The sequence below is a fragment of the Vipera berus genome (assembly GCF_964194415.1).
Source record: "Vipera berus genome assembly, chromosome: 3".
NCBI lineage: Eukaryota > Metazoa > Chordata > Lepidosauria > Squamata > Viperidae > Vipera > Vipera berus.
This window is the reverse complement of record NC_138204.1, coordinates 140,788,448-140,814,052: the sequence shown is the minus strand read 5'-3', so window position 1 is coordinate 140,814,052 and position 25,605 is coordinate 140,788,448. Positions and strand designations below refer to the sequence as shown.

The following is a 25,605-nucleotide window of genomic DNA, read 5'->3' as shown; positions in this document are numbered from 1 at the left end:
CTGTTAATGTTCTGTTACAATAAAGTAGAATTAGTTCATCTAATCCTGTTTCCTGTCTGGTTTACCTGGGAGGGCCAACAGTTGCATATCTAATGGGATCAAAGTTGTAGTAGACAAAGGGCATGATTTATTCCCTACCAGCAAGCAATCAAGGATAAGACAGATCATTTCTGTCAACGGCCTGTGCTAAACTCAGTGGTTGTTTTGAATCAGACCAAGGAACATCAGCTCTCCACTTTTAGTGTAGGAGAGAACCTCAGATAGATCTGTTCTGAACATCAAAATATGAAGTGATCCTGAAGGGAAAAGGAGGCACACTTCAGCAGAGTAGTCCATAACAAGCAACTAAACTTCAAAAATGTTTGAAGCCTTGGTGGAGCAGTGGGCTAATGCCTCCTTAAGTAACACCAGCTGCCTGCAATTAGTGCAGGTTCGCATCCCACCAGGCTCAAGGTTGACTCAGCCTTCCATCCTTCCGAGGTAGGTAAAATGAGGACCCAGATTGTTGGGGGCAATTAAGCTGACTTTGTAATAATGCCGCTGGGGGGGGGGGGGTGAAAGCCCTAATAAGCAGGCATATACATAGAATGAAGGCTATTGCTAAGCACATTGGTTTGTGCTTAAATTGTAAGCCACCCTGAGTCTTCGGAGAAGGACGGGATATAAATGGGATTAAAAAAATAAAAAATAGGGTTTATAATTCCATTTGGCTTCTTCTTCTTCTTCTTCTTTTTTTTTTGCAAATCAGAGGCCGTTCCATTCCAGTGTCTGTAAATGAGGTCCATGAAAGAGAATATGCTCTATTGCAGAAGGGTTCAAATATACCAGAATCTTTAACAGACAGCTAAGAAAATTCTCACTGCCTGAAACTTTCAAACAGCTGTTAGAGCTTTTTAGCACAACTGAGCAAAACAATATCTACCAGATTTCTTTTTTTTTAAAGTGTACGGAATAGTAATTTTAGCAGAAGGTGACAGTCTGGCTAGATTTTTCTCTAGTAACAATATTTCACTTAAATGGTAAATTATAAGGTATGCTGATGCTGATTCAACACTAATCACTAGACATTAGCAGAAATAACAACAACAACAACAACCTGGACATTGAAACTGTGCGATTATGGATGAAACGTGTAACAGTGATACCCATTGTCATCGGGGCACTGGGAACTATGTCCAAAACCTGCAAAATACATCAAGAAATTGCAGCTTCCTGCAATAACTCCAACAAAGCTACAAAAAACGGCGCTACTTGGAACATCTTACATTTTAAGGAGATACCTGGTTGATACCTAGGATGCTGGCAGCAACCCGTGTCAACCATTAGTGCCAGTCAATTTGAGTGTTCAGTTGACTGAGTTTCATGTTTTATGAATAAAAGTTATATAATAATAATAATAATAATAATAATAATAATAATAATAATAATAATAATAAGAATAAAAAAAATAAGAAGTTGGAAGGGACCTTGGAGATCATCTAGTCCAACCCCCTGCTCAGGCAGGAAACCCTATACCATTTCAGACAAATCGCTGTCCAGTCTCTTCTTAAAAACTTCCAGTGTTGGACCATTCACAGCTTCTGGGGATTAAACCATGGATCTTCATAGTCTCAAGCCAAGGATAGGAATGCTTTCAATTACATGTCTAATTAGGTCCAATTCTCTTTAATTTCCAAAAAAAGGTATCTCCTGACCCCTGATCTCCTCACACTTGTCCTAGAGGAGTGAGACATCTTATAGAGCAGATGTTGAAAGCACAAAAGAAGAAAAGCAAAAGGGAATTAAATCTAAACAACAGGTTGTATCTTCTGCCTTTGTTTCACTTGTACTCTGAAAGTTCCGGTTGAGGACAGTGTTTAGACTTCTGGCCTTACCTCCACCTACTATTCTCTGAGTCCCTCCTACCTCTTTCTAAGGAGGTAGATAAGGATCATGGCTTACCACATGCACAATTAAATTGTGGCATGCTTTAAATTCTGTACCATTTCATTCAGAGGTCACATATGAGTGTAATGGGAGTTGGGCAGCTTATAAATTTAATAAATTATTATAAGCTTGACAATTATGTTCTCTCTCTTTAATACAATTTGAGAATCATTAACCTAAGATTTGTAAGGCAATGGATGATGAGACCAAGACCCTTACTCTCACCAAAAGTAGCATAGTCTAGAAGTAAAAAAAAAGTACATACAGTATTTGAAAATGCATTATCGGTTCTGAACCTGAAACTCTTGTAATGAGTTTGTAATGCCCATTTCAAGTGCAAAAGAACCATTTCCAGTGTCGGGCATTCCAAAAGCTTGGAACCATTTTAGTTCAAGTGCAAAATATCCTGCTTTGAGACAAAAACACCTTCAAAATACTTGAGACAATCTTGCCTCACATTTGGGGCAGGTGTGCTTCACCCTTAAGATAGATACTTTCAACTTGAAATCATTTTAATTTGAACAATATATATATATATATATATGTGTGTGTGTGTGTGTGTGTGTGTGTGTGTGTGTGTGTATGTATGTATTCCTAAAACATACAGTTTTAGTATCTGACAGAGTTGTGGGGTTTTTTGGCTTATGGCAACAAGATACAAACAGAAGGGAAATTAATTTTCTCTGCTAGCTTTTCCATGTCCAAAGTTCTGCATCACATTCTTAAGCAAAGGAATATGGAGAAGTAATCTACAAAGCAATAGCAGAAAAACAATTCAATTAAAAAAAAAGAGAAATGGGTTGGGATCGCAAGTATCATCAATAAGTGCTATGAATCCAGCTTCATAAAATACTTCTTTTAAGAATTACCACTCCAGAGAAAGCAAAGCACAATACTTTCGTAGTATCAATCTTCTCCCCCCCCCCCTTTTTTTTTACATCCATAAAGTACAGTCATGTTGATCACGCCGTAGATGCAAATTCCGTTTCGGTGGAACGTGCATTTTCCAGGTATTCCAAATGAATATCCAAGGTGCCATATACCGAATGAAGTACATTCAAGACCTTCTCTTGTATGAACTCAACTTGCTCTGCAGGACAGTAGTCATCCAAGCTGGATCTGGGAACACCAACATTTAACACTTTTAAGTTTATTTCGAAAGAACAATGTTTCCTGCTGTTCTTCAAAGGTACAGACAGCTTCATCCTTCTTATTTCCCCTCCCCCCCCTTCATTTTGCAGTACCAGCTTTTACGCAAATGTTCCTTATTCTCCCACAAAGCTTAGCCTGCAATGATTAAAAAAAAGTAAAACCCCACCCTCTGTCCCATGGATCTTCTCAGTGGGGAAGCTTAGACAAGTTTTCAAACAATCTCAGGATGCCCCGGTCGAAAATGGAAATGCTAGATGTTTCCGCTTCCGGAAACATACAACTGGTTAGCTGGAGTTCCCGAGATTTCAGCCAGGCACTACAAGGATGGAAGTGATATCTTAGCACCTTACTAGAAACAGGAGTGAAATAATGAAACACTTCAAATAATTGCTATCATTTTCTTTCGTGGTCAAAATAGCATTTTAACCAGCAGGTTTGTTGCTTATCCAGTCAGTTTGTCTGGCTATACTATGGTTAAATCACAGCACTTGGTTTCCACATCATTGGAGACTGTGCTAAAGTTTCTCAGCCTGACATTACCCAAGAATTGAAAGCTGAAAGCATTAATATCCAGACAACTCAGGTAGCAGAGTAATTAGTAGCTCGGCAAGAACTGCAAAGAGGAAACTCTTTAACATCATCCCCTGCATGCTTATTTGAACATCTCTCATTAACGTTCATTTCTAAGCCTGAACATTTCATTCATCTCCATTTGCTAATTGTTTGAAAGGCTACCTGGAATAATTAGTTAACCTTAAGAAACCTACCTGCAAAATTCCAAGAGGTCAAGAACAACAAGCACCATGCATTTAGATGTGATTTTTTCCTGTTCTATAAATGTCTCTTTTTTTCTCTATTAAAAAAAATTCTCTCCCTTTTCTCTATGAAAAATATATATATATATTATGGGACCTACAGATGCCATCGCTCCTTAAAAGTCATGCTTGATTCTCTGACTAGTTTTATTTAGGAGTAACGGAAATGCTATTTCCTCTCCTACCTTTGTATCTGCAACATCTACACCTTTTGAACCACTAAGTTCATAATACATTAAATCAGGATTAAACCACAGTGCGTTAAATCAGAATACTGAACTAACTATAGTGGTAACTGCAGCATACAACTGTGAGCATCACTCAAAGCGAAAGCAAAGCTAATTAAGGCTTAGCGTAAAATATGAACTAGGTTACTAAGCTTGGAGAAGCATTTCGGGTGAGACAATGTTCAGCCTATCAAGCTGCATTGAAGATACACTCACAGTTAAACTTACCAGAAGTTAGAATGAAGGCCACAGTAATATATGATTACTGTGATGAGATTATTATATGCACAGAGGTGGAAAGATTTCGACTCTACTCACTATGGAGGAACGGTTGGTGAAATTCACAGAGATGAATAAATTAACTTGCTTGACTAGATAAAAGACACTATCTACGTTTATTGGTGACTTAGAAGCCTCCTATGGACTCTTTGTATAAAAATATGAACTTGTGATTTAATGATTAGATAAGATAGATTACAGAAAAAAGAGGTTTGTGGGGGGAAAATAATGGTCAATCAATCAATTCCAACTTCTCGTGGGGAAAAAAAAGATCTTCCGAAGTTGGAATTGATTGACCTTTTCTTCCCCCCCCACAAACTTCTTTTGTTTCCCTGCAGGCGAAGAGCGTGAAGGAGAAACGGGGCAGGGCTGGAAGTCAGATATACAAAGACATGTAATTCCTGGGGGAAGTGAGGGCATCTGGGTAGTGGTGTGGCAAGCTCTCCAGCTCCACAGCAGCAGAGAACCGTGACAAAGCTGCAAAGCAGGTGGCAAGATGCTGAAACGGGCCTGGCTCTGTCCAGTGGCTGCCCAGGCCCGCCGGAGGGAAGGCTGATATCGATTGGCACTTATGGTAAACATGATGGCATTATGGCTCTGGCGTGGAAGGGGCAGCCGGCATGGGCGCTGACGGCAAGGCGCCCGCTCACTTCAGCACCCTCCTTCCCCGAGCCTCCGGCACTTCCACCTGCCACTTTGGTTCTGGGCTGCCGCCTCCCCCCTCACCTCTGAAGCGGACCCGGCTGGGCCAGGAAGGTGGCCTCCCCAGCTCCCCAGGGCAAAGGCTCCCCATTCCAGCTAGAGGACCGTTGGCCTGGCCACCCCTACCTCAGTGCCCTTCCTGCCACCCCTTCCAGCCGCTGCCCGGCACTGCCATCTCTGGGCTGTAGGGACTGGCCTGGGCATGGCAACTGCTTTGGAAACAAACGTGAAAAAATGTTTTTTGCCCCACCCAACTTTTCCCATTTTCCCCCCAGGGCTTCCCATCTCCAGTTAGGGTTGGGAGGGAGTGGGGGGTTAGGGTTACCATACGCCAGGCTATGGCCTCGTGTGGGTCAGATGGGGGGAATCCGCCAAGCCTCATGGCAGCGGCATGGGGCGCATCGTACGATGCGGCAAAAAGCCATGGCCAGCCAAAACGGGCCACGGAACAAACCAGGCTGTGTGAGAGGTGGCGCTAAAGTATACTGTAGGTTAGCGGGGCACGTGGGTCAGATTCCCCCCTTCCCCACCAGCTTCGCTTTGTCGCAGAGGCACTGACAGCCTCTGCGCAGGCTCTTAGGTTGGGTTTACTTTCGGGGGAGGGTTTATATTAGGCCCACCCCTGAAAATCAAGCTGGGGCTTATTTTCAGGGGAGGACTTACTTTCAGGAAAACACAATAGTTTGTCTTAGTTTTTTTAATCTCCTTTTAAAAAAGATTTTAATAAAAAATATATTTTAAAATATTAAACTTACCGGGCTATGGTCACAAGTGTTGGTTTTGGTAAGCTTCCCAAGAGATGTTGTATTGACTGTACAAAACTCTCTATCTCTCCTTCGGTGCTAACATGATGAGGTATTTCTGAGTAATCACATGTAAGGCCAGCCTGATGAACCTGAGAAATAAACGACACACATTTGTTTATTACTGAATTGCTCAAGAACTCCCTCTCCAAGCAAATTAAAAAGCAAACTCAGTATACCCTGTAGGTGATAAGAGAAAAGATGTTACATCGTCAGATGATATTAAATCCATCTTTTCCTCCCTTACTTTCTCTTGTGATTAAGATCTGATTTCTCAAGGATCTCCAGCCAGAACGATTAGAAATGTTGATGTCACATCTGCAGAGTGCCAATTTGGAAACGACTGAAGAATGCTAATTTGGTCAAGAATATGTGACATATTTCAATATAAGGCCTAAAATCATGTAAGTTAGATATATTTAATGTTATAATGAGCCATGTTTATATTGTACCTTGATGGAAAAGAACTTGGTCATTTCCTCTTACATTCCTCCTTTCAACCTTCTGATCAGATCTCAGAACAAATGAATGACACATTGGAATGTTCCAAGATTTTTTGGTTTCAGTCAAATAAAACACACAAAATTGATAGTGTCTTGTCTTCTGACAAAACAGAGCAATACAGGAAGTCCTCAACTTACAACAGTTCATTTAATGACTGTTCGAAGTTACAATACTGAAAAAAGTGACTTATAGCCATTTGTCACACTTATGATCGTTGCAACATCCCCATGGTCAAGTGATCAAAAATTCAGACAGTTGGCAATTAATTCATATTTATGACGGTTGCAGATTTCCAGGGTCATGTGACCAACTTTTGCAAACTTTTGACAAGCAAAGTCAATGGGAAGGCCAGATTCACTTAACACAAATTTTGGGCTCAATTGTGGCCACAAGTCGACTTCTACCTGCAATAATAAAAAAGGTAGATAGAAAAAATAACAGAAAGATAAAACAAGCAAACAAAACAAAACAAAACACCAAAAGCAGTCCGGAACAAATCCTTACTGTGCTTGCTTTAAAAATGTTTTGCTTCAGAAATAAGTACTTGCCAAAATTAAGCCAACTTTAGACCTTGGTTTATGAACTTGAGTTCTTTGAAACAAATCATAATTGTTTCAAAATTGCAAATTTTAAGAGCAACATTAAATTATGGTTGACTTAATTTCCACTTCTAATCGTGCAGCTGGATGAATTCAAGGGAAGAGAGAAGTTAATCTTGTTATGATAAGCACAGGTTATATAACGCAACTAATATCTGAGGGTCAATATCTACATGACAATATCATGGTCTAACAATAATAAAAAAAAATAATAGCTTTACCATCTCATAATCTGGAGTTCCCATTCGATCTTTCAAATTATGCACAAGTGGAACTAAGGGTTTCATTCTACAATGAATTAAAATACAAATTGTGCAATTAATATAAAGAGCAAATATTCTAGGCACACTCCAAACAAGCTGGAGAAACTATGATATATAATACTTCATTCTACAAATTGTAAAACTTTCTATTTTCAAAGTTTGACAACATTAAAATGACAACTGCAGAATTCTTCCAGAGGAAAAAAAAAATAGAACTTAGCACCAGGATGAAGCACTATTCTCTTAAGGTATCATATATTACCAAGTTAAGTTGCTGGGAAATTATAGCTAGGCCTAATTTATTCATAAATATGGATAAATTGTAGAGCCTAGCATCAGTATTTATATATATATTCTACTAAAAAGAAATGTATTTTTTGAGGAAGTGTGGGTTTTGGTGTTGGTGGTGATATCTGTCCTATTTCTAACAGCTTATAACAGTCTGGTAATTAGTGGCTTTTAAAAACTCAGGTAAATATTTTCCGCTTCAAAGATTCTCTGGACAGGCTGTAACATTAGACAGACTTATCTGTGTGTACTTAATTTCTCTCTTTCATTATTCATACCTTGTTACAGTGACAACTATTTGGAAACTTACATGGCACTAAGCCTGGCTGAAAGGAGCAGAGATTGAATAGAATAGAATAGAATAGAATAGAATAGAATAGAATAGAATAGAATAGAATAGAATAGAATAGAATAGAATAGAATAGAACAGAACAGAACAGAATAGAATAATCTTTATTGTTATTGCGTATCCCACAACGAAATTAAGTGCTGTCTACAGTGCACACCACACACAAATAAAAACCACAAGTAAACACATACATTATAAACATATATCCTTTACATTCTATTCACCATTGCGCTGCCCCTAATATTGCACTACAAATATGGAAATAACCAATATTTTGAAAGATTCATTGTGGTATAAGCAAAGTTTGATGCATGATGATATGATATGAAAAAAGTATGTCTTGTATGGAGTTATGAAAAATTCTAGCAAGAATTCATGAAGTGTGTTCTCCCTCCAAAAATAACTTGAGTTCACAGAAAGGTAATGCCTTTCAGTCTGTATATCTTCCAGCATCATCTCCTTAAAAGTCTAGCTCATGGTAGCCTTGCTGTCAAGAATATGGTTCAATTACAATACCCAGGATTTGCAGCCCATCTTTTCAGGTTTTCTTCAGTGTCATCATCACATAAATCAGCAAAAGCTGCTTCTAGATCTTCTAGCTGGTGTGTGCGATTCTCTACACAGTCAACCAACTCGTCCTTCAAATATAAAAACAGGAAGATCTAAGCAATTGTATGAAGCCAGAAGGCCAGCTATGCAGCTGAGGAAATGTGGTTATATTTTTGCTGTTATAGATATAGGCACTGCATAAACCTTCTGATTTTTTTTTCTTTTTCCAACCCTTGAATCCCTTTGTTTTGAGGTGGAGTCGGGGCAAGTGAATGGAACTGAGCATTTACTGGCTGGATACCTTTCCTGATGCCTATGCAGAGTTCTCAGCACATATTCTCTCTCTGCATCCTTGATAGAGAAACATCTGCCGCTGCCTAGAATTGAACTCTCATCCTTCCGAGTGAGAGTTGAGTGTCTTCACCTCTAGGCCACCATGCCGCTCCAAAATCCTTCTGAATCAACTCCAGAAAATCTGCTTTGAGGTGAATATAGTATTAGCGGCCATTCTTTAAAATAGTGATGTCCTGGGATTACCGGCTGCTTTAAGGAAGTGGAGATGGGTTCTAGTCATGCTCCTGAGTACATTCTGAGAATCTTATTGAAAGCACTAACAAGAAGGCATCCCTTTGTCCATTACTGCCATACTGATCACTTCTCTTTCAAACAGCTTATATTCTTCTTGAGATAAGCAATTTTGACAAAACCCCACCGCCATTCTCTACCGAGAATTACAAGCATCCTACCTCTGATAAATTGCTTTTAGGCTTCTTAAAACTGTACAATTCTTGTAAGAGTTTGTATTCTTCCTGTATAAATAAATAAATGAAAAAAGTTATTCATAGCATATTGCAGTTATATGTCATTAATAAAAACAGCATTTATAGTCGTAAACACAGTTCACAGGAAATCGCCCCTACTGCCTACAAAAGGAAAACTGCATCGTCAAATATATACTTTGTTTTTATTAGACGTTTTCTCTATTTTCTGTGTCAAAACCAAGATCACGGTTATTCTGGATTTTTCCATATACAGACTTAAAAATTTCCACATAGAATTCAGTTACTGCATTTTAAAATTTGCTTTATCCAGCCAAATCCAGCAGATTTTTATTTTGAATGCTTTTAAGCTACTTCAGTCATATGACTCTAAGCAGTGTATAGCAGTATCTTGGAACAGTGCCACTAAAATCACACAGCAAACAGTACAACAGTGCAACAATAGAATAACCTATTCACCATCCTTATATCTAGTGCGAGGAGAGGTTCTGTTGGAAATGCTTCCCTCTGAATGTCCTATCCTTGTGGGTAGCAAGAACTCTCTAAAACGTGGGTGTCAAACTCGATTGTGTAATGTGATATATTGTGATGTACTGTGACTTTTTTGCTTTTGTGGAGCCCGGGTGGGAGTGGCATGTGCGTGACGCATCCGGCTGATAGGCTGCCAGTTTGACAACCCTGCTCTACAAGTATCTTGAGCAGGGAGATACTTAGTTGTTCCCTAATCAGGTCCCAAGTCATGATAACCAGCACCTTGAATTACGCTACAGATATCTCCTATTCAATGGGAATACTGCTAAGCTAATTACAGCAAGTATCTTTAATAAACAATCTATTGAAATCATAAGCCACAGAGGGAAATTCCTCCCCATAAAGCTGATTTAATGAGTATGTGTGGTAGCGCAGTGGTTAGAATGCAGCGTTGCAGGTTAACTCTGCCGACTGCCAGAGCTCGATCCTGACCAGCTCAAGGACTCCGCCTTCCATCCTTCCATGAGGACTCAAGGTTGTTGGGAGCAATATGCTGACTCAGTTAACCACTTAGAGAGGGCTGTAAAGCACTATGAAGTGGTATATAAGTCTAAATGCTATAGCTGTTAATCGTTTTCTAATGCCAGTGTTACATTGGCTTCTCAGTTCATACAGTATAGCCTTACATGTACATCAGTGATCCAGGCAGAGGCAACTGAATTCAAGGATTATTATCTACCTGTCACTTATATCTGGACTATTGGATGAGGAATCATTACTGCTGCACATTAAGGGAGGAGGCAGAGGGCAGTGTGGGAAGCAGCAGGCAATTCAGTACAAACACCAGACAGACATTCAAATGAGCAGTTGTGCAGCACTATGTCATGTGCCCTGGAAATACTTTCGTACTCAGGTAAGCAACAATAATATGGAATAATCTAGGCTTTTGGTTGAGCCCAAATCAGTGCCTTTTTTTCCTTCTCACAATCCATCAAACATGATTTCTGATAGCAATTGCAATAACACTTAAGACTTTTATGACATTCTATAAGAAGAATCAATGCTGGGACCGTGGTCCTGGTTGCTGATGCTGGTGGTTTGATGGGACATTCAGCCTACTCCCCCTAGAGGCAATCAAATTTCTAATATTCAGAACAGCAAAGAAAGTTTATAACAGACACACACCAGCAACAGTGATGTTTTCTGCAAGCAGTTCAGATTTTCTACAATAGATTTTGAGGACAAAGAATTTCACATACTCCCAGTACTCAGAGGAGCTATGTTAGGGTTCCAGATTGTAGGGTTGTTATACACTAACTTCAAATAACAAGCTGAAGTCTTCAAATGAGTGCTGAGTTTATCACTACTACGTAAATGCGAGAGATGTCAAGAGGCTTGAGTCAACTTCAGTCAAAAGACAACAACAGCAAAAAAGGGAAATCCCTTTAAAGTAGAAAGGAATAATTAGAAACCACTGTAAAAGGGCCAAGGATAGTTGGTGGATACACACTGACTCTTGGGAGTAGTAGTAAGGAATGAAATAAGCCTAGGAGACTGTTACTCTAAGAGCTTTCATACTGCAAGTCTTGTGGCAAATTTTAGTCCTAAGGTGTAAAGACAGTCATGTAATTTATTAAGAAAAACACTTGATTGATAAAATATAGCCATTTTGGAACATTTCTGGTTTGAATTTTATATATATGCCAGTAAACTCACCATAGAGAAAAATGCCTGAGCTGTTGGGAACACATTTGAAAGAAGTTGTATTATAAGTGCTAGATTTTTTTCCCATTCTGCTATTTTAACTGAGTTTGATTGTATTATTGTATTGTATTATTATTTTTTTCAGTTCTTTCACTGCTTCTTGTTTTGAAGTTTGGCTTTAACACTGCCTTGTAGACTGCTTTGGGCAAATAGGAAATGTTGAGTAGGAAAAGCAGTAGAAAAGATTGTGAACTAAATGTCACACTAAGAAGGGAGGGGAAAATAGCTTTTGAAATAGGTCTTCTTTAAAAAGAACAGATGAGCAAGACGGGTGTTGCAACGGGATAGTTACCTGTGTGTATATTTCTTTGAAAGGATTCTTAACTGAAAAGAAGTCCAAGTCAATGTCTAAAACATAAGCAGTGCCCTTCTGAAGGACTTGGAGAATGTCTTGGACAAGTTCTGTCATCTGATGCTGGTGTTTTCCTGTGGAACCAGATGCAGAGGGAACCTGGAAATTGCTCGGCTTCTCATGCCCAGAGATACTCTTTTCAAAGCCCTCAGACAGTCTGACTGTGCAACTGTGGGTCGGGTCAGCAGAGTCTTTGGATGAAGAGGCATCCCCTGCGTCATCCACACTTAATTTGCACTTCTTGGTGGAATGTGCAGATTGGTTGCCTTCCCAATCACCAGAAGCTTTGGAGGGATTCACAAGACACACACTCAGATGTAAAGATTTTTGGTTCTCCAGCTGATCAGCGGGGACATAGAGACCATCAGAAAGGAAGTAAGCATCTGTGCTTGTAACCCTAGAACAATAAATGCTTATTGTTATTGTTAACTTATTCCTATCAATACACACACACACACACACACACACACACACACACAGAGGAATGAGCAACTCATGGCCAGATAGACCTCCATAACTATCAGCTCCTCCCGCAAGCAAAATTATTATGCACTTTCCCCCCCTCAAAACATAAAGCATAAAATTGCATAAAGCATTAAATTGATGGGCTAAGTCTTTGTAAGACTAAGACTGCTGTAACATTTTCCTTTTAAAAGAAAACAAAAACCACCCTCAAAACAAGAAAAAAAGTTTGGTCCTACTCAAAATTAGCGTATTGTTACCATATCCCCAAGGCTCTCAGAAGTTGTATTTTTTAAAAGCTTTCTTAAGAATGCTATACGGATAGTCCTTGAATTATGGCCATAATGGAGCCTGCCCATTATAGCAATAAGTTGTGATGTCCTGAAATTCTAACTCTCTTACTAGCTATACAGTATTCCTATGAAACGTCTTTATTTTCTTCCCCATAAAGAAGTAACGTGTTAAATATGAATGTGTTGTTTTTTCATGGAGTCACAATAGTCACTCTACGTAGAGACAGAACCACAAAAAAAATAGTATCTAAGCATATGTATTGTCCATATAGGTGTGCAAAAGTTTATTTAGGTCTCGCTTTTATGTATGTGTCTGCTCTTCCCACACACACACACACACACACACACACACACACACACACACGAAGCATAAGGCCTGTTCGGAACTGGGCTGTGCAAGCGGTGGATGAGCAGCGGGTGCTTGTGCACGAAGCTCCATTTAGGCGAGTGACGTGCATATCCTCCATTTGTGCAAATGGAGATGTCCATGCAAGCTTGCATGTACACTATTTGCACAGGCTGGAACCATCCCCTCTTCCCCACCCACCTCCGCCAGTCCACAAAACCAGAAATGTGAGTGACTGCTGCTCTAAGTGACATGATCAGAAGGAAGGCGGAGAGGAAGTTTAGAATGGAAAAATCAGAAATGTTTGGAATTGGTGTTCAAATGCCTTTTCCATAGAGATGCTCTGGAAGGTTATTCTGGAAATATACTGCTCAAAAAAATAAAGGGAACACTTAAACAACACAATGTACTGTATTTAATAGTAGGATGTCTTATCTTGTGTTCCCTTTATTTTTTTGAGCAGTATATTTTTATCTTGCATCTCTTGGCCAAATCTGGTTGACTTTTGAACTTATTCTTTCACCAACTTATCCTGCCACATCAAACTTGCTCTCATTCACATAGTTATCTTGCTGTCCATTTTACATAATTTCTTTTTAATATTCCACAGGACTGGAAAGAATAAAAACAGCACAGGAGAAACAGGCCAGGACAGCACAATATAATAAGCTGTGGATGGGTGAAGAATGTTTTGGATTGCAATTGCTATAATCCTGACTATGGGTCTTATTAACGGCTATTAGAAGACTGAATAACCCATATACACTTTCTGAAGTTTATTAGGAATTCTCATGTGAAAGAGTTGGGTGGCATATAAATTTAATAAATAATAAAAACCTATTCTAACTCAGTTAAACACACATCCAAAAACAAACTCTTTGAATGCTGCAAGAAACATATTCCCTAAGTTACCTTATTGTAGTAGTAGAGGTATCTTTGCCCACCAAAAAATGATGCGTTCCTTCCTCTATTTGCTGAGCCCAATCTGGATGTAGCCATATTACTTGTGAAAAATGACCAGCATAAACAGCAGGCATAATCCAGTTTTCAATGCTTAGTTCACTGTAAAAGAACATGGGGTAAATATGGGCTGAAATGTCTGAGAAACTTGGGTACAGATGACATAATTTAAAAACACACACACCCAGTATTGGCAACATACTGGCCCATACAAAAATAAACCCTCCTAAGAAATATTAGAGTGCTTTTGTTAGATACAAAATCAGGGAAGTATAGTGTTTTAAGATATCTTTTAAAAATGCAAAACAGTACAAAGGTAGTCTTTGACTCATGAAAGATCTTTTAGTGACTATTCAAAGTTAAAACAGATCCCCAAAAGGTACTTATGACCTAGATTTGAAGTTTTAACCTGAGTTCTAACCTTGCTTAATGATCAGCATGACTTATGACACATAATAGTATATAAATATATAACAGGAAAAAGGCAATAGCAAAATTGTTATTTATAGCCTCAGCTTGTAGAAACCATTTGGTACCCCCAATCAATTACCAACTTTATTGGGTTTTTTCCTCTAATAGTTAAATAAACTATAAAACACGTACACATAGAAGATCCAATTTCTAACAACATAACTTATGTTCTGAATCCAGGAAATTAAGATTCACTATATTGCGAGATATTGCATAGGTTTAGATATTTGAGTTTGTTTCCACTGATTTTTCTAGCAAATTTCCCACATGCAACTCTGAGCTATTTGGCACAGTCCGCATTTAAATTTTAGAGTTAATATCCTATTAAAATGCATAGGAACAGTGTGTAAATGCATAGGAACAGTGGAGATAGCAATAAGAATGTCAAGTACATGAAGTGATTTTATTGTCCTACAGCATGCAGATGAAAGGTTGGCAGTCGGGAGGCGGAGTCAGCTGTCAAACGGAATGGCTGTGTTGAGAAGCCGCTCCGAATAAGCGTGCCGATCTCACAGCTGTTTCTCTGTTCCAGGTGGGTGTTTTAAAAGCCCCAGATCTCTTGGAGGGAGATTAGAAACAGAGGCGCCCAGCTGAGCAGCTCAGGATGGGGGTTCGAGCTGCAGAAAGCAGGAAAGCCTAGGAGAAAGCTGGGTGAGGGAGATGGCCCATTATGGCGGCCGTGAAGAAATGACAGCTGTCAAAAATAGCGGTGAGTGAGCAGGACAATGATTCAACTAACCTGGCATAAGAAACACTCAGCAAACTCTTGTAAGTGTTCCGGATGGTGAAATCTTTCAGGAGAAGGCGAGAAGGAGACAGGGGGGAAAAGAGTTCTGACCTTAAAGCAACAGGCTCACAGGCTGTAAGGACTGGTGACTCAGGGTGGTTTCTCTTTCTGGCTCTTGCAGTAAAGCCAAGAAGAAGTTTAACAAAAAACCAAAATAAACGTGAAGAGTGACAGCGCGGACTGAGCTGAGAGAGCCGACATCTTGAAGAAGAACTAACGACCAATTAGCATCAAAGGAGGGAAGAGTGATACTCATAACTTAAGTAGTGAACTATTTGTTTCAAAAAGTTTCTAAACCAAAAAGGGATAAACGGTAATTATGTTGAGAATTTAGACCAATAAGAATTAACTGAACATAACCTATGGTATGATTGATTTGGAGCAGACTAATTAGGAACAAAAAGTTGAATGTTTAAGGAGGGAGAGAAAATCTATTTGTCCCCTTGTTCTATATAATAATATTCATAACTGGACTGACTGTGAAATCTGGTTTTTATTGTTAAAGAACTAAATAATATTGGTTATATTACTGAGGTAATTTAATGGTTATATTATTGTTACATGTTTCTATATAGAAAAGTTAGGACTGTTTGGAATATAGACATTTGAAATTGATTAATAATGATTATTATGTTTTAGTGTAATAGGTGTAATAGGTTGGCTATTGTGTTAGCAACAAAATGTAGCATTGTTAAGATATAAGGCACTAGTGATTATAACCTTGGAAGAACGATAAATTCCCTAGGTGTGGTGGAGGGAAAGACAAAGATTGTGTATAAGTGGGAGGGTTGGCTGACGTCATTTAGAAAGATGACAAGCATCCCAAATCTCACAAGAGTTGGGACTGGAAGAAGGCAGATGACCCAAGCCTCATCAGCAGAATTAAGCCCAGCAGGGCAAAGATCTATAGAGGAGATGTTGCCGTGGGAGAGAGCAAGCTCACTTAAAGACATACAAGCAATATTACAATCCATGCAAGAGGTTATGTTGAGAAATCATGAGGATTTAAAAAGAGAAATAGGTGAAGTAAGGAATGATACTGGAGAACTTAGAGAGGATGGGAGCAATGGACGGAAAACTGGAATGTTTCCAACAGCAAATATTGAAAAATGAACAGAAATTATTAGAAATGGAGGATAGAATGAATGAGGAAAGAAGAGTAGATGAAATGAATGAAAAACTTTTGCAAGCAAATAAAGAGTTAGAAAAAACCATCATACTGCTTGAAACTGAGAAAGCAGACCACTATTTACGTTTTCAAAACATGAAGGAAGAGAAGAGGGTGGACCTCCCAGAAATGATGACGGACTTGCTAGCAAGGGCCCTAGGGACAGGGAAAGATGAGATGGCAAATGAGATGGATAAAATATATAGAATCCACACAAATTACGCGAGAAGAAATAACTTACCCAAGGAGGTACATATCAGATTTGTGAAGAAGTCAATTAGGGATGAGATTTTGCACAGAACAAGGGATGACCCAATAGAATATAGAGGTAAACAACTAACTGTCCTCAAACAAGTCCCTAGTAGGGTAAGAGATCTGAGAAGGCCCTACCAACATATTACATTAAAATTAATAAGACAAAATATTAATTTTAGGTGGCTGATGCCGGAAGGGATTGTGGTGACCTGGCAAGAAAAAAGATATGTTAGATTTGATTGATAAAGCAGAAGAGTTTTTCCAGCAGCATCTAGGCAATGAAGATGAACTAGAAGAAAGAGAGTTAAGAGAAAGGAAGAATGCAGAGAGATATAATAGAAAGACACGGGAAGCACAAGACAAAGAACAGGAAACAGAGAGAAGAGAAAAAATGAGAATGCACCATGATAACAATGATGAGAGTAGATACAAAGAAGTTAAAGAAGATAGACTGACAAGGGCAACAAGATCAAAACAGAGGCAGTAATATAGAAATATTAACAGTATTATCATTAAATGTGAATGGACTAAACTCCCCAGCTAAGAGAAATGTAATTTTGAATAAGCTCAGTAAGAAAAATTTAGATATAACAATTCTACAAGAAACACATATAAAGACTCAAGATCAGGATCTATTAAACTACTCTAAGTTAGGAATTAAATTTGTATCGCTTTCACAGCAGAAGAAAGAAGGAATTGTGATATACCTTAAAGAAAGAATCCCAGCAAATCTATTGAGATGAGGAAGGTAGAATACTGATTATTGAAATTTCCCTGAATAAAAAAAAGGTTGCCCTGGTAGGAATTTATGACCCCAGTGAAAAACAAAGACAATTTTATAAGAAACTGCATAAGGTTATTGCTGATATGGAATATGAGAACATTTGTATAATTGGCAATTTTAATGCAATTATAGACAGAGAATTAAATTATAAGAGTGAGGAAGTTAGGAAACGAACCAGGAGAATATTACCTGGTACTTTTTTAAAAATGGTGGAGGAATTAAATATTCAAGATAGTTGGAGGGAGAGAAATTTGAATGAAAAGCAATTTACATACTATTCAGGGCGGCATCAATCGTGGTCTAGAATTGATATGGTCTGGACAACGAAAGAACTAAATTCAGATATTGATGATATAATAATAGATATTAATACTTGGGCAGATCATAATCCCATTGAACAGAAGACAACAACAAGGAGGTGGACTCTTAAAAAGGCAATCCTAAACCAAACAGAATTTAAGCATAAGATAGAGGAACAAATGCGGACATTCTTCCAGATAAATAAGAAAGAGGAGACTAGCACTCAAAATTTATGGGATATGGCCAAAGCAGTTATGACAGGAACTGCAATTGCGTATATGGTCAATGAATATAAAAAGAAAAGGCAATATTGAAAAAGTTTAGAGAATGAACATAAAAAATTAGAATTAGAACTACAAAAAAACCCCACAATGTAGAGATTTAAAACAACAGTTGGATTTAAATAAGGATAAATCGAATATTATAGAAAAGGGAGAAATGGCACAAAAAATAAAAAGTATTAGACAAAAAATTTTTGAGCAGGCAAATAAACCTGGGAGATGGCTGGCCTGTAGATTGAAAAAACAAAAAGATAATAGATGGATTAGTAAATTATGTTTATGTTTATGTTTTATGTTTTATTTGATTTCTATACCGCCCTTCTCCCGAGGGACTCAGGGCGGTTCACAGGGCATATATAAATAGCGGTACAAAAGTTAAAAGAAAATTAAACCAGTGCCCAATTAAAATACAACAATAATAAAATACTAAAAAACCAATTAAAAACCCATATTCCCCCATCAGGCCAGACCAGCTAATTCAAATAAGTGGGTCTTCAGCCCGCGGCGGAAGGATCGGAGGTCTGATGCCATCCGGAGCTCAACCGGCAGTTGGTTCCATAATGCCAGAGCACCCACAGAGAAGGCCCTCCCCGTGGGGGCCACCAGTCGACATTCCCTGACCGGAGGCACCCTGAGGAGGCCCTCTCTGTGGGCACGCACAGGGCGGAGGGGAGTTGACGCCGGCAGCAGGTGGTCCTCGAGGTAACCCGGACCCATGCCATGTAAGGACTTAAAGATCATAACCAAGACCTTGAACCTCACCCGGAAGACAACTGATAGCCAATGCAGCTCGCGGAGCAAAGGTGTAACATGGGAGTACCGGGAAACTCCCAAGACAACTCTCGCGGCCGCATTCTGTACCAGTTGGAGCCTCCGAGTGGTCTTCAAGGGAAGCCCCATGTAGAGAGCATTACATTAGTCTAGGCGAGAGGTCACGAGCGCATGAGTGACCGTACACAGGGCATCCCGGTCCAGATAGGGCCGCAACTGGCGCACCAGGCGAACCTGGGCGAAAGCCCCCCTAGTCACGGCCACTATATGATCTTCCAAGGTAAGTCGTGAATCTAGGAGGACTCCCAAGTTGCGAGCCCTATCCACGGGGGGTAAGAGCTCACCCCCCATAGAAAGCGATGGAACATTTTGAATGTCCCGGGATGCCGGAATGTACAGCCACTCAGTCTTGTCAGGGTTGAGTTGAAGTCTGTTCCTCCCCATCCAGACCCGAACCGCCTCCAGGCAACGGGACATCACAGCGAGGGCATCACTGGGGTGGTTTGGGGTCGAAATGAAAAGTTGGGTATCATCGGCGTATTGATGATACCCAACTCCAAAACCACGAATGATCTCACCCAGCGGTTTCATGTAGATGTTGAACAGGAGAGGCGAGAGAACCGACCCCTGAGGAACTCCACAAACGAGAGACCTAGGGGCCGATCTCTGCCCCCCTGCCAACACCGACTGCGAGCGTCCCAGGAGATAGGAGGAGAACCACTGAAGAACTGTGCCTCCCACTCCCAATCCCCTGAGACGCCGCAGCAAGATACCATGGTCGATGGTATCGAAAGCCGCCGAGAGGTCTAATAGGACTAGGATAGAGGAATATCCCCTATCCCGAGCCCTCCAGAGATCATTCACCAGAGCGACCAATGCCGTCTCCGTGCTGTACCCGGGCCTGAAACCCGATTGGTACGGGTCCAAATAATCCGCTTCATCCAGGACCAGAGGGAGCTGATGCGCCACCACACTCTCAACAACCTTCGCAAAGAAGCGAAGGTTGGAGACTGGACGAAAGTTGTTCAATACAGCTGGGTCCAAGGCAGGCTTCTTGAGGAGAGGTCTCACCACCGCCTCCTTCAAGACGGTGGGGAAATTACCCTCACTCAAGGAAGCTGATATAACCGCCTGGAGCCAGCCTCGTGTCCTCTCCCTAGCTGCATAAACCAGCCAAGAAGGGCACGGATCCAATAAACATGTGGTGGAGCTCAGCCTCCCCATAATCCTGTCCACTTCATCAGGGGTTACAGAATCAAACTCCTCCCAGATAACATTGACAAGACCGCCCGTGTCCTGATCGTCAGACTCTGCCCAGCTGGAGTCCAAACCGGTCCGAATCCGAGCGATTTTATCCGACAGATGTTGACTAAATTCCTCGGCACGACCCTGCAAGGGATCCTCCCTCACCTCCTGATTAAGAAGGGAGCGAGTCACCCTAAACAGGGCGGCCGGGCGATTATCTGCGGACGCGATGAGGGTAGAGAAGTAATTACACCTCGCCGCCCTCATCGCTGCGAGATAAGACCTAATATAGGTTCTTAACCGCAATCGGTCGGATTCGGATCGGCTGGACCTCCAGCAGCTCTCTAGGCCCCGTTTCCGACGCTTCATCTCCCGGAGCTCTGCGGAGAACCATGGAGCTCACTGGGATCTGCACCGGGTCAGGGGCCGCAAGGGTACAACCCGGTCAAGTTATGTAATCAAGCAGGGGAGATAGTACATCAAAATGATGGGGAAAAATGGGTGACGTATGAATTCTATAAAAATCTTTATAAAGAGGAGGAAATGATCACTGAGGAAAGAATATCACAATATCTTATGAAAGCAGACCTATTGAAGATTTCAGAAGAATTTCAAAATATATTAAACAAAGATATAACAGTCCAGGAAATTATGGAAGCTATTAAAAAACAAAAAAGTAACAAAACACCTGGCCCTAATGGATTACCGTCCAAAATATATAAAAACCTCCAAGAACTTTTTGGTCCCAACCCTATTGGATTTATTTTATGAGGTACTAAACACAGCAAAAATTCCAAACTCATGGAAAGAAGCAATCATCTCACTAATCCCTAAAGAAAACTCTGATTTGACCTGTATTAAAAATTATAGACCCATTTCCTTACTGAACACGGATTACAAGATATTCACGACTATAATGGCAGAAAGATTAAAAAAAACATTTAGCTGAATTTATCCATACTGACCAAAATGGCTTCTTGCCTAAAAGACAAATCAGACATAACGTCAGGATCATACTAGACATCTTAGAATACTATGAATTTCATAGCGAAAAACAAGTGGCACTAATTTTTGTTGATGCTCAGAAAGCATTTGATAATGTCAAATGGAATTTTATGTTGACTCAACTTAAACAGATGGAATTTGGAGAAAATTTTATAAATATGTTTAAAGCAATCTATTCCAAGCAAGAGGCAAAAGTAATCATAAATGGAGAATTAACAAATAGCATTCAAATACAAAAAGGTACGAGACAAGACTGTCCACTATCTCCTTTATTATTCATTCTTTCTTTAGAAGTATTCACAAGAATAATCCGAAAAGATAAGATGATTAAAGGATTAGAAATCAGAAAAGAGATATTTAAATTACAGGCTTATGTGGATGATTTAGTTTTCATTCTGGAAGACCCTTTAGAATCTGGAACAAGATTATTTCAGGTGCTGGAAAATTATGGAGTTGCGGGATTAAAAATCAACAAAGAAAAAACTAAACTGCTAGTTAAAAATATGTCCAACTTACAAGAAACTGATCTAGTAGAAAAAATTAACATCCAGACATCTAAAAGAGTAAAGTACTTGGGGATTCAATTATCAGCAAGATGTACTACACTTAAAAGAGAAAATTATGATAAGTTAATGGACCAAATTATAGTAGACCTAGATAGATGGAAAAACTTGCAGCTCTCTTTTATGGGAAGAATAGCGACAATCAAGATGAATATACTGCCCAAATTATTCTTTTTATTCCAATGTGTACCAATTAAATTAGGTAAGGATTTTTTTTGAAAATTTAAATAGAATTACATCTAAATTTATCTGGCAAGGTAGAAAACTGAGAATCAAGTTAAAATTATTACAGGATGCAAAGGAAAGAGGAGGGCTCGGCCTCCCAGATTGGGAAAAATATTATCAAGCAGCAATAGCGGTATGGATAAAGGATTGGATACATTTAAGGAACAGAAGATTACTAGCATTAGAAGGTCATGACATGCAAATTGGGTGGCATGCTATAATGTGGAATGGAAAATATAGGGCTCATCAGTACTTTCAGAATCATCATATTAGATGAGCACCATTAGATGTGTGAATAAAAATTAAAAAATTTAACTATATAGAAATTCCCAATTGGCTATCTATATTAGAGATTTTTATGCACCCCAAATTTATAAATCTAGGAAGTGTAATTACATATAAAGATCTCTTAGATGAAAATGGAGACCTGAAAACAAGAAAAAGATTATCAGAAGATGGTGTAGAGTTGGAATGGTGGGCATACTTACAAATACAGTCACGATACAGAAAAGACAAAAAAGAACCAGGGATAAAATTAGAGTATACACAATTAGATAAAATTCTTCTAGGAACAGAAGATCGAATGATAAAAAAATATACCAATATTTATTAGAACAGGATTTGTTAGAACAGGTAAAAGAAACAATGTTAACCTGGAGTAAAAACTTTGGTTATAATATTGACTTAGATAATTGGCAATTACTATGGGATAGAAATAGGAGGTTAACGCTAGCCACCTCCTACAAAGAGAACTTGTACAAGATGTTTTATTGATGGCATCTTCCCCCTACAAGGTTAGCAAAAATAGATAAAAAAATCTCACCAATGTGCTGGAAATGCAGAAGACTTCCAGGGACTTACTATCATATGTGGTAGGAATGTTCAGAAGCGCAAAATTTTTGGCAGCGGATAAAACATTGGTTGGAAGAAATATTACGACGAAAAATTGATTTAAAACCAGAAATTTTTTATTAGGGATTATTAATGATAATCTCAGTAAAGCATCTCTCTACTTACCGGTATTAGTACATATCTTAACCGCAACAAGATTGGCATATGCCCAAAAATGGAAAAGAAAGGAAACACCCACTGAAGAAGAAATAATAGATAAAATTTTATCCTGCGCTGAAATGGGCAGGTTAACCCTAGAGATCAAAAATAAGAACGAAACGGAGTATTATGAAATTTGGCAAAATTTGTACAATTGGTTAGAGTTAAGGAGGATCGCTGAGATGAACATTGTTTAATTGGTTGATAATGTAAGGATTTCTTATTTGCATCTATATAACGGACATAACTGAAAGATATGTAAATGTAATGCTGAGGACTGAATGAGTTTACTGAAAAAACGACAGATGTTATATGTACAGTTTGCTATACTCTGTCCTGTTATAGACTATATTTTAGGTTTTTGTTATTTCTTTCTGTAATATAAGATAATACTAATAGTAGTGTTGTAGCTAGGGAAGTTGAATCATGTCCACTTTTGTTTTTAAATGTATATTTAATAAAATTTTCTAAAAAAAAAAAGAGGTTGGCAGTCTAGAATTAAGGTTCACTGAAGAAACTATTATTTACCCAGTAACTTCACAGTATAGCCTACTGTAAACTTCTTTCAATACACCCTATCAGACCTACTAAACTGCACATGAATAAAGAACATTGTAGCAAATATAAATTGGCTTTACTCACCGGGCATGAAGATGGAGGTTTTACCCTTTCAAATGGCACTTGATAGGTAAGATGTAAAACTGAACTGAGTTATGGAATATGTAGCAACAGGATCCTGCTATAACATGTTGAATTCTGAATGTCCCTGTTCAGCATTCTATACATGTATAGATAGGCTGCATGTATCTATCGTATGCTAATATGCAAACTGCTGTTCAACTTCTGAAGAACATAAAGCATTTTTATAATTTTGCAAACCTCACAGTTCTTTGAGCATTCCGATGTACTTAGCACATAAAACTACAGGAGCTGTAGCAAAAGCCTTGCAGTGTTCAGTGCTCCTGTTTATTCTTCGGTTGTTAGGTTCCAAGACCACCTTATCAGTCGGCAGTCTGTGGTCTACCCCATTTAATTGTGGGGCTTGCTTCTTAAATGATGTACACACTTCATCATGTTGTTCTACATAAGCAACAGAACTGACTTCTCAGAAATAAAGGCCAGGACGGCTAGTTCTATACTAAGTCTTAGGTATACTACTATGTCTTAGGTGAGTAGAACTCTTTGCATGAGCTTCAGATGCCCCCGTCTGGCCATTTAGGTAAAAGATATACACAAAATTATAATGCTTAAAGAATGTAAACGTTTCACTCCCAAATTTCTTTGTTACTTATTTGATAGTGTAATGTGAGTTGAATAGGTTTTTTTTTTTTGGTCATATGTCTGTGTAATTTCAGGGCACTCCAAGAACAAGACACAGAAAACTTTTCCCCAACAGCTAACCATTCTATGCTCACTTAAGGTAAAATTTTACCCATCATACCTAAACAGAGCTTCTTTGTGGAACACAGTATCTGCAGGCATGTCCACTGGAATAAGGAGATCTGGGTGGGAGTCCAAATGAACAAAGCTGATGTTGCTAACAGGAAGATGTTTTGAGCCAATAGCTCGGTAAATGAAGGGAAGAACCTGGAATGACACCAGTGCAGATGTTGTGGGTGCAAGAAAAACTATGGATAAACTTTATAATTCATCAGGTTTGTAGGGAATGTCATCAGAAAGAGGGGCTGTTGCTAGAAAGCAGGGATGGCTGGAAATAATTGGCTTTGTCCCAATAATCTTTGCAGCAAAATTCTTATGCCCTATTATAAAACCCAAGATCAATACAATTCACTCTTAACTAATACTACAGTCCTAAGTCTCAGTAGCAAGTATTCCGAATTGACTAAAAGATACTCAGGCTCTTGTTGAGTTCAAGTGCTATTCATGAAATACAGAGGGCCTAAAAACTACCTATAGTCATGAGAGACTACACTGAAGAAAAATGGAGCTGCTGCCTGTAAAGTTAAAACTGTTTCAGAACAATGTTAAAGCAGAAAAACGCAAGGGCTTCTTTCTTCAACTCCAATTAGATTAAAAGAAAACCTCAATATTCCAGATTGCGGCTAAAAGTGAACTACTGAACTATACAGGGAAAACCAGACTTTCCTAGTAGAAGCCTGATCGCTTTATAAATACTTTTAAAGAGGAATGTGATTATATGTTCCCCTAACACACCTCTGTTTACATCCATAACAGATCAGCTGACGTGATTTCCAAGATTACCAGTTAGTAATTTCAGCATAAAGAGAAAAATATTTAAAAATTGCTACTTTTTTTTTATTCTTAGGCTGGGGGCAACCACGTGGGGCTAAGAGAGAAGATTTGTGATCAAAGCATCTTGGTGTATGATAAAGTGCAAGTGGTCACAAAGTCTTAGGTTTCCCAACTTCAACTGCCTATACTCAATGAGAATCAGTCCCACGAATTCTTTGGAGCTGCTCCCCAATTTCACAACGCCCCGCGCATTAGCGAACTGCAATGAAACCATTTGCTGATCGGCATTTAACTTACATCATGATGATCTTCCACCACCCAAACTGGCAACTTCGGGTACGTGCGGAGGGAGCTGCCCGCGCTACTCTCGTGTCCAACACTCTGCTCCTTCCCACGGCCGCTGCTGCCGCCGCCACTACTCATTTTGATCAGCTTATAGGTCACAGAACGCTCGGGACATCGAAGATTCTAAAATAGAACGCAAAGATCTTCAGCGCAGGAAGGCATCGAATGCTGGGAAACTCTACGTTCTTAAGACCGGAATTCTAGCCCTGATCCGTGTTCCAAAGAGAACGGGGGACACGTCTAAACGTGACACACGGA

General features: G+C 39.2%; 1 protein-coding gene across 3 annotated transcripts; it reads right to left on the bottom strand.

The window, feature by feature from the left end:
* Positions 1-1,695: 1,695 nt before the first annotated feature.
* LOC308665869 (UPF0489 protein C5orf22 homolog) lies at positions 1,696-25,530 on the bottom strand. Of its 3 annotated transcripts, XM_081324182.1 has the most exons (9): positions 25,300-25,530; positions 24,230-24,375; positions 13,836-13,985; positions 11,763-12,219; positions 9,203-9,265; positions 8,424-8,545; positions 7,229-7,295; positions 5,857-5,996; positions 1,696-3,045 (listed from the first exon to the last, which is right to left on the bottom strand). In XM_081324182.1, exons 1-9 carry the CDS (start codon positions 25,423-25,425, stop codon positions 2,889-2,891), a joined length of 1,428 nt encoding a protein of 475 aa, XP_081180308.1. In that variant the 5' UTR covers positions 25,426-25,530; the 3' UTR covers positions 1,696-2,888. The 3 variants fall into 3 exon arrangements, with proteins under 3 accessions (XP_081180308.1, XP_081180310.1, XP_081180309.1); XM_081324184.1 differs by lacking the exon at positions 24,230-24,375 and having other exon boundaries at positions 25,300-25,407; XM_081324183.1 differs by lacking the exons at positions 7,229-7,295; positions 8,424-8,545.
* Between the last annotated feature and the right edge of the window lie 75 nt (positions 25,531-25,605).